This window comes from Syngnathus leptorhynchus, chromosome 14, assembly GCF_054491065.1.
Source record: "Syngnathus leptorhynchus isolate UIUO chromosome 14, UIUO_Slep, whole genome shotgun sequence".
Lineage (NCBI taxonomy): Eukaryota > Metazoa > Chordata > Actinopteri > Syngnathiformes > Syngnathidae > Syngnathus > Syngnathus leptorhynchus.
Window position 1 is genome coordinate 9,749,991 of NC_141208.1, and position 10,137 is coordinate 9,760,127.

The 10,137-nt window shown below is 43.1% G+C and overlaps 1 protein-coding gene across 1 annotated transcript; it reads right to left on the bottom strand.

The window, feature by feature from the left end:
- Positions 1-428: 428 nt before the first annotated feature.
- Positions 429-6,756, bottom strand: hhatla (hedgehog acyltransferase like, a). The gene is made up of 13 exons (XM_085929705.1): positions 6,631-6,756; positions 5,873-5,978; positions 5,383-5,450; positions 5,193-5,306; positions 3,622-3,642; positions 3,242-3,436; positions 2,967-3,176; positions 2,635-2,806; positions 2,261-2,405; positions 2,144-2,179; positions 1,874-2,075; positions 1,542-1,683; positions 429-571 (listed from the first exon to the last, which is right to left on the bottom strand). Exons 2-13 carry the CDS (start codon positions 5,976-5,978, stop codon positions 429-431), a joined length of 1,554 nt encoding a protein of 517 aa, XP_085785831.1. The 5' UTR covers positions 6,631-6,756.
- Between the last annotated feature and the right edge of the window lie 3,381 nt (positions 6,757-10,137).

Here is a 10,137-nt window from a genome sequence, read left to right on the forward strand (position 1 = left end):
GAGGATTCCCTCCACAGCACCTCTGATTATTTTGGCTTCAACGCAGTTTCATGGAAGCCCTTTAAAACATTGTGTTTATTTAAGTGTAAGACATTCTCGGATGAAGTAAAAACCATGTGATCGTCAGAATCAAACATGCTTGAATTGGAGAAAACATTAAAAGAATTTTTTTAAAAAAGACTAAAAACTGTCGGTGATGGTTCCGTCCAATCCTGCATGCTCATAATTGTAACATCATTAGCGGACTTACACTTTGCAGTGTTTGGATACAAAAAAGAAATGTACCATCAAAAGGTCTTTGTGCCAAACACTGTGATGATTAACACCAGAAAGTGCACTTGAGGAAACGTCAATAGCAAAACACAACCTGGCCGTTAAGTCTGGTTCTGATCTGAAGCTTGCAGATAATGTTAGGAGGGTGTGTTTAATTATTCTGCCTTTTCTTTGTTGGCATCGAGTGGCTTGACTGGCTGCGCATCCTTCGCCAGGGCTTGCTGTCTTTCATGCTCTTTGACCAGCTGTACACCACAGTAGGTCACCAATAGCACAGATAGAGTAGACAGGGGAAAGCCTGAGTCGAAAAGAAAAAGACGTAATCAGCTTCTGAAAGGGCAGTAGTGGGGATCAAGGTCCAAAACTATACTTCTATTATTTAAAAAATCATATGAACAAATACTGTGTCCTTTTGTTTTTCTAACTCCCTTTCCCTCTTGGCCCAGCACAAAACTTGTGTCCTAACTTGAAACATAACACACATGAGGATATACTGTCGACTAGTGGACAAATGGTGTTATTGCATGCTACATGCTATCACTAAAACTATTAAAGCTCACTTAGTCGCTGTAACTGCACTGTTATTTTTAGGTTGTTGTTTTTTTTTTTAAATCTAATGGTCTTATTTCTTCTGATTAATTCTGTTGTTTACTAATGTACAGATGGGCGGTGAGGTGGAGCACTGGGTAGCACGTCCGCCTCACAGTTAGGAGAGTGCGGGTTCGAGTCCACCTCTCTGTGTGGAGTTTGCATGTTCTCCCCGTGTCCGCGTGGGTTTTCTCCGGGCACTCCGGTTTCCTCCCACATCCCAAAAACATGCTTGGTAGGCCGATTGAAGTCTCTAAATTGTCCCTAGGTATGAATGCGAGCGCGGATGGTTGTTCGTCTCTGTGTGCCCTGCGATTGGCTGGCAACCGGTCCAGGGTGTCCCCAGCCAACTGCCCGATGATGGCTGGGATAGGCTCCAGCACACCCGCGACCCCCGTGGGGACAAAGTGGTTCAGAAAATGGATGGATGGATGGACTAATGTACAGTGTCTCGGAGGTCTCAAATGCCAATTCCAAATGGAATGTATTATTATTATTATTATTACTATTGTCATAATTATTGTCATTATTATTATTATATGAATGTAACTATTTTGTGTGCATCTTTCCCCCTTTGTGCCAAGGTGCAGGTATTGTATGTACATGAGAGGAACAATTTAACAGTTTGCCCGCAACCTCAACAAATACGGCATTACCGGGTTTTAGCAGAATTTCCCTACCTTTAAAAATCAGTCTTCTTCCAACCAGTTTGGCAAAGCCCAAACTGTTCAAGGAAAGAACGTTGTAGAGGATGATAGCCCAGAAATTAGCAGCATTGAACAGACCGCGGATCCTGCGTGACATGGCTTCACCCATTAAACCCTAAAAGACATGAGCAAGTATAGTAAATGTGACGCCATAAAGGTGGAGGATGACATAGCCAGAAGATGAATATCTTTGTAAAGGAAGAATTGCTGCTATGATTTCATTCAATTGTTCCGTTTTACCAAATGTTGTGGCCTGTAAACAAGCGAGTGTGTCTTTAAAGGGTTTGTTGGTTTCTCTTTCTCACCTCGATGGTAGAAAATGGCGGAATAGAGAAGAACTTGGCCACCCAAAGCTCAAAGTTGAGGCCGAAGCAGTTAAAAAAGGACCAGATATAAACCACTTCGCAAGGGCCCAGCCAGAGGGTGGTAATGGCAAAGGTGCTCACGGTGGCTAGGAGCTCCTTCAAGATTTGATCGTGATCTCCACCAATGTAGTCATAAACATACCTGAGAAATAAAAAGTCACTCAATGAGAGTATTCATGACCTGCAAAGAGCTCCGATGACAACACTTACTTGCAAAGCCAGTCATTGATGCCTCTGTCAAAGTGCCTAAAAAAAACAAAAAAACAAACACACACACTTGTGTTTGATGCATTTAACATAAAACACCCAGGTGTATTTAATACTCACGTCTCGGCAAAGACGTATAGCATTGTGATACACTTTGGAGGCTGAGGGGGTTCTAAGTGGTCCAATGTTGCCACTGTGTTAATAACTCCAAACATCACAGCTGCTTTTAACCAGTCGTACAGCAGGTTGAAGTAAGCCAGACCAGCTGAAAAGGTAAACACAGTCAATATTGTTCTTCATAGTCAAATAAAGCAATGAATCAAAATGGTGGACCAGTAGTAGAATATAGATCAACAGTAGAAGTGGAAGAAGGTAAAATTGATCTTCATCCTAATAATATATGAATTAAAAATCGAATCTCGGTCAAAGGAATACCGTCCTTGCACGATGACTGAAACTATTTTTTTTTCAAAAGAAACCATGCATCCACACACCTAGACACCAGTCAGAAAGTTGTGTTACCAACGTGATGTCAGTGGGGATTGTCAAGATGTAGAGATAGTGGAAGAAAGCATCAACCATCAGGATCAGTGCCAGGTGCAACACGGCCTTGGTGGTAATGTTCCACATCTCCCTCTCTTTGCGGCTCAGCTTGGTGTTGTTGGCCTGTGTGATCAAACAAAGAACAAGCACTCCAAATGTTCTGCCAAAAATGTGGCCACTTACACTTATAGTAAATAATGTGTGGAAAAAAAATCACATTGCTTGAACAGATGAAAGCAGGGTCAATATTGGAAATACTTCCAAAATGGACACATTCACTCGCCTGGGCGTGATACTTGTCAAAGGTCATAACAGGTCCGAAAAAGAAGAAGGGGAGGTAGAAGTTGTATTTCAGCAAATCACCAAAAGTGTAGTTGCCATCTTTCTTGTCACAATTTTCCAAAGCAAAGCTCATACAACGGATGATTGTGAAGGCGCAACCGCCGTAAAAGAGGACATCTTGCAGGTCGAAAGAGCCCGTCACCAAGGTTTCCTGAAAAATTCAATCTGTTGCTCATCTGAAACTAGTGCAGCAAGTGTCAATTCTGACTTCCTCACCTGCCAAGAGTTATAAGGCTCCAGCTTGATTGAGGCCAGTGTGGCCAGGCCAGCAACAAAGCACATCCATTTGGTCTTAACCATAGCCACGCTGTACAGTAGCATGCAGTGAGACAGAACCAAAGCCATGAAGGTCCAGCCCATGGTGACCAGGACAGCCAAAGTGCCGTACACGCAGAAGATCGACGATCTGTGCTGTGGGAAAAGAGGAGCCACTATTATCGCCATGCCACCACTTGCTTTTTGTATTTTTACAACTTAGATGAGTGAGATGAAGACTGTTAGTGCCAGAAGAAAATGTTATCCAGCACAAAAAATGTGAAATGACACAACAGCACAAGTGTTATGATGGCAAACATTCACAAGTTTATTAAGGTTACCTTACATCCATCTATATCAATCTTCATTGCCAGCATGAAACAAGACAGAAAATATGTTTAAAACACATTGGAATGTTTGGAATATATGCCGGATCACACAGAAATGAAACTCAACTCGACACATTTCTCCACTCACATGCTTTAAGTCAATATCTATTTGAAAATGCATACATGGCGTGTATTTCTGGACTATAAGCCGCACAAGCTCTGAACGCTGCGCTCAGTGTGGTTTATCCATGGACTTTTCATGATATTTATGATATTGCAAGATTTGTGCACATTTTCTTATACTAGATGTGGCGCAGCCTTTTATATGAAAAAACAAAACAGGATTTTGCTTTCAGCTGCTGCAGTTTATACTCCAGAAATGACGCTAGTTCATTTGGAATCAAGTGAATGAAACAAATTTGGCCTCCTGGCAGTAATCACCTGCTTCCGGAGTCCTGCAGGCCAAAACGGCCTGATAGGACTCCTTCAGCTTGACGGCATCCCTTACCGCCGGTGTCCACCAACAGGTTCGGGGATTGCCACCACGACAGGCACCAACGACCTTACGGCCACAGCTCCGGTCAACTGCCTCAACAATGGAGGCGCGGAACATGGTCCAATCGGACTCAATGTCCCCCGCCTCCCCCGGGACGTGGGAAAAGCTCTGCCGGAGATGGGAGTTGTAGCTCTTCCTGACAGGGGATTCTGCCAGACGTTCCCAGCAGACCCTCACAGAATGCTTGGGTCTGCCCGGTCGGACCGGCATCTTCCCCCACCATCGGAGCCAACCCACCACCAGGTGATCAGTTGACAGCTCTGCCCCTCTCTTCACCCGAGTGTCCAAAACATGGGGCCGCAAATCCGATGACACGACTACAAAGTCGATCATCGAACCGCGGCCTGGAGTGTCCTGGTGCCAAGTGCACACATGGACACTATATATATATATATATATATATATTATATATAGACTTCTTCCACTTGCAATTTTATATAATTATAAAATATAATTTTATATATATATATATATATATATATATATATATATATATATATATATATATATATATATATATATATAAAATTTATTTATAAATTATGCAATGCCTGAAAATCAAGGGGTGGCTTGGTGGCACACTGGGTAGCACGTCCGCCTCACAGTTAGGAGGGTGTGGGTGGGTTTGATTCCATCTCCGGCCCTCCCTGTGTGGAGTTTGTATGGTCTCCCTGTGTCCGGGCAGTCCGGTTTCCTCCCACATCCCCAAAACATTCTTGGTAGGCCGATTGAGCACTCCAAATTTCCCCTAGCTGTGAGTGCGAGTGCGGATGGTTGTTCGTCTCTGTGTGCCCTGCGATTGGCTGGCAACCAGTTCAGGGTGTCCCCCGCCTACTGCCCGATGATGGCTGGGATAGGCTCCAGCATCCCCGCGACCCCCGTGGGGACAAAGCGGTTCAGAAAATGGATGGATGGATGGATGGATGGATGAAAATCTAGTTTACAAATGTACCTGCTTGCATGCAGAGCTATGCCACGCCAGTCGTCATTGTCTCTCGCTAAGACACACACACACACGTGCATGTACCTTTGGCGCCAGCAAGGTGAAGATTTTGGCAAAAATCACATGGCCGCTGAGCGCAAAAAGAATGTGATTGCGGAATGTGGAGAACCACATCACCCATTCAAAGTCTGCGACATCCTGTCAAAGAAACACACTCGTTTGGGAAATAGAAACCAAAAAGATGGCACTAAAAAGAAATAAATTCCACCCTTACCATTTTTCTGCCAAAGTAATACCATCCTGGTTTGACACTTTCTTTGAATGTCTGTCTGCTCACATTCTCTGAATAATAATAAGAATACAAATGAGTCGAATGACTATATAGCAGTTTACATCTCGTATGTCAATCAACACAGTCTGAGTATTGGTGGTAGTTTTGATCTATTTTATTAAATTACAGCAAAAAAAAAAAGATTGGATGACCATGCAGCTTCCCTGTAGGTCCAACAGCTTTGCCTGATTAGATTAATGGCTGGGACATCAAGCAGGGAAAGCCTCTTACTTGTGGGCACAAAGCCACCCCTACTTCACCAGGAAACAGAGTTAGTGCAGCTTTTGAACTCCTCTCAGAAAAACAAGCCATATATGAGCATTGCAAGACCAGGTTATCCTTTAATGATCCTCAAAGGATAGAATGTTGGGGGATAGACGGAGTTGTCATAAATGGCCGACTTTGTGATGATGCAGTATGTGGAGCCACTCACCGCTTGAAGCCTCCACTATCCAACTGGCAGCCCAAGCCAAGGCCCCGGAGAGCACAGCAATGTAGAGATACAGCTCATATCTGGGGAGGCCAGCCTTGATCCCCATCTGCGCAGAACAGGCGCCAGTTAAAAAACATGACACCTCACAACAGAAATGAACATTCTGATGTTTATTCTTTCAACTGTTATTACAACAATGATAACATTTCAGACTACGTGGGCGGCATGAATGACATAGGGAAACACATGATGATGTTCAACGGGTACACTTGTTGTCAGATCCAGACTTTCCACAGGTTGCAGTCTTAAGCCTTCAGGAGTGACAAGACAGTGACTTAAATAGGATTGCTCAGCTCTGGCCACATGGAATCAGCATGCTCAGCGGCGCAACCTTAGCTCTCTCTCCTATTATAGCCCGAGCAGTTGGTGTACAGCTGCAGTGCTATGTGATCTGAGCCGGCTGGCCGGGGCTTCTCTTCACTCCACTTACTCATGACAGGAATGAGGGAGAGTGGCGCATCCCGTTTGAGGGATTGATTGATTGATTGATGCATTATTCATGATACATTATTGTACTTTGCACTGAAGTTAGAGAGTTGGACAATAAAAGGAGCATGTGCCGCACAATGCCGAGTAACCATGGTTAAGCAGGAGGAGTGCCGCCGCAAAGTGTCCAGCGTACAAACTCGAGAGTGTTTCCCTGCTGTATGCAGAGCAAGGAGCACACCGGCTTTGTTACTGTACAAGACTTCACTAACCTTGTGTCTGCTTCACACAGCCAATAGAGACCGTTTCCTTGAAACTGAGAAAATAGAAAAGAAAAGGGGATGGAGGAGGGAGGCTAAATCATCCGTCTTGCGGGGGCTTGCTGCTTGCTGCCTGCATTTGCCAGCCTCGGCCAGTCAGGATGTTGCAGAACTCAACGAATGGAGGTGGTAGAGGAAGGGGGAGGTGGAAGGGGCGGGGGGGTTAAATTTATCCACGACTATTGCACCGCAGAGAGGGGTGGTCCACTGTTGGCTTACTGCAGAAAGCAACCAAATACTCTGGGACATTCACAGTGGTTAAAATGAGAGGGGGAGCAGGTGCATCAGTCAGTAGCATCTATTCAAAGATGTCAGATTATCTTCCATTGTACATATTGATATTAGACAGGTGGATTGAAATACGTAAACTGCGTAGCATAAAGTTATTTGAATGCTGTTACACCACATTTTCCCCCTCAATTCACCAATATAATTTTACCTGTTTCTAAATAAAACACATTACACTTTATTCTTCAAAAAAGTTGTTGTGTATATTTTAGTGTATATATTTTGTACGGAAGAGGATTAGGGCCAGTGAAGAAAAAAAAACGAGGGGTGGCAGGAAAGTCAGAATTCTGACTTTATTCTCAGAATTCTGACTTTAAAGTCGGAATTCTGACTTTATTCTCAGAATTCTGACTTTAAAGTCAGAAATGGGGAATTCTGTCGGAATTCTGACTTTATTCTCAGAATTCTGACTTTAAAGTCAGAAATGGGGAATTCTGACTTAAAGTCAGAATTCTGAGAATAAAGTCAGAATTCCGACTTTAAAGTCAGAATTCTGAGAATAAAGTCAGAATTCTGACTTTAAAGTCAGAAATGGGGAATTCTGACTTTAAAGTCAGAATTCTGAGAATAAAGTCAAGTCAAGTCAAGTCAAGTTTATTTGTATAGCCCTAAATCACAAGCAGTCTCAAAGGGCTTCACATAGACAATCAATTGACAATAATTCTCAAAGCATCCCCTGATCTTAGGCTCCCAAAAGGGCAAGGAAAAACTCAAAAAACCCCTACAAGGGGAAAAATGAGAAACCTTGAGAAGGGACCACAGATGGAAGGATCCCCCTTTCAGGATCACCAGGCTGCAATGGATGCAAAGAGGGCACATAAAATACATCATATGGAAACCAAAAAGTGGATGCCCAGGCCAAAGCCAAGAGCTGTCGGAGGTGCCTTCGATTGTCCTGGCAGTGTCCTCCAGGAGGGTATTCCACTGCAGTTCCCTCATGGTGAATTGGTCCACGAGAATCTAGATAGCCATCGTCAGCATGGGTGTCACCTAACCACCTCCCCAGCCGGGGAGGGGTGGGGGAGTGGGGTCGGGGAGAGGTTAAAGGCCACATCATAGAAATACGTCTTTAAACGTGTCTTAAATGTTTCTACTGAGGTAGCAGTTCTAATATCCATTGGCAGGGCATTCCAGAGCTCTGGAGCCCGAATGGAAAATGCTCTAGCCCCTGCAGACATTTTCTTGGCCCCCTGTGTCACTAAAAAACTAGCGTTTTGCGAACGAAGGTTACGAGACGGAACATAAGGAACAACTAAGTCGACGAGATATGAAGGCGCTAAGCCATGCAATGATTTATAGGTTAACAAAAGAACTTTGAAGTCACATCTTAAATGGACCGGGAGCCAATGTAAATTGGCCAATATTGGGGTAATGTGATCAAATTTTCTTGTCCGTGAGAGCAGCCTCGCAGCAGCATTTTGCACTAACTGTAGACTTTTGATGCTGGACTTGGGAAGACCAGAGAATAATGCATTACAGTAGTCCAGGCGCGACGTGATAAATGCATGTATAATAATTTCGGCATCACTGGTCGAGAGGATTGGGCGAATCTTAGCAATATTACTAAGGTGAAAAAACGCTATTCTGGTTATATTTTTAATATGCTGTTGAAAGGAGAGCGTTTGGTCAAATATTACCCCGAGATTAGTTACAGTATCACTCTGAGTGATAATACGGCTATCCATAAGCTGCCGCGCTACTACTTTTTCAAGCAGTTTTGCTATGAATGGGAGATTTGAAACTGGCCTATAGTTACCGAGACAGTCCGGGTCAAGATTTGGTCGCTTAAGTAGCGGTTTAATGATAGCGGTTTTAAAGGCTGTAGGCACTATCCCAGAGGAGATAGACAGATTAATTATATTTAGAACGGACGGTCCTAAGATTTGAAATAATTCTTTAAGTAGTTTGGTTGGAAGCGGGTCAAGTAAACATGTTGTTTGTTTAGCCGCACTAACTAATTGTGTAAGCCTTTCGAGGGACACGCATTCAAAATTTGAAAAGGTTATCGCATGATCATCGGCGCCGGTAATCGGCGGTCCTGACTGAGTGATCGGAATGGTCATCTTGATCTCATCCCTAATGGAGTCAATCTTCCGAGCAAAAAATTTCATGAACTCGTCAGCCGAGTGAAAGGAGCTATCGGGGGTTGGCTGGCGTAGTGTTAGCTTTGCCACCGTATCAAATGGGTATTTAGGATTGTTCTTATTGAGATTAATGACCTGCGAAAAATAACGAGTTTTAGCTAAGATAAGCGCATCTTTATATTTCAGGAGGCTGTCGCGCCATGCCTGATGGAAAACCTCAAGTCTGGTTAAACGCCATTTGCGCTCATGCTTTCTACTTAATTGTTTAAGCGAACGTGTTTCATCTGTGAACCACGGAGTAGGCAGTCTACGGCGAGTTTTTAGACGTAGCGGCGCCACCGAGTCAATGGCATTTAACAATGTAGCATTGAATTCATTCGTAAGATTATCAATAGAGCCGGCATATGAGGGCAATACGGCAGTTGCTGGTCGCAGTAGCTCAGATAGCGCAGTCGCAGTCATGGAGTTAACATTACGGCTGCTGTAATTAGTGTGAAGGCGAAGGCCTTCACACTATTGTTATTCTACTTTATTTTTCTTCTTATTATTATTAAACAATTTATTCCTCCCACTTTTTTGACATCTAACTACTCCCACATGCTTTTACCGATTCACTCCATTCCAACTTTCACACGTTCCAAAAATTCACGGCATGACTGCTAGTATTTCATTTGTTCATAACATTTACCGTTTTTGCATAATTAGCAAATTTGTGCCTTAAAATCCCCCATTCATTCTTAATGGCGCATTAGACAAGAGTGACGTTCAGGAGTGAGTTCAAATTTTGACATCTGACAACTTTTTTCATGATTTCTTTCCTTAACTCGTTTATTTAACTCTTTTATTTTTTATTTATTTATTTTCCATTCATTCATTTAGTTATTCATTTAATTTTAAGTTAAAAACATCATTTTACCGTTTTAACGGAATTTACCGTTTTTATTTCTTGTTTAATATCATCATTCCACCACAGCAATACTAAGCCGCTGTTTAGCTCAGTAAGAAGACAATGATCCTAAGAACACGAGCCACGTCCGCGAGTGAGTTCGAGTCCCGGTTGGCCATAATTTTTTTATTCATTAATTTT

Bases quoted from the DNA above. Each gene is read 5' to 3' on its own strand.
- hhatla (XM_085929705.1), bottom strand. From the start codon at position 5,978: ATGGGGATCAAGGCTGGCCTCCCCAGATATGAGCTGTATCTCTACATT. The intron at 3,437-3,621 runs GTAACCTTAATA...CTTTTCCCACAG, and splicing joins TTGATATAGATGGATGTAAG to CACAGATCGTCGATCTTCTG. The intron at 572-1,541 runs GTAGGGAAATTC...TTTTCGACTCAG, and splicing joins AAGAAGACTGATTTTTAAAG to GCTTTCCCCTGTCTACTCTA.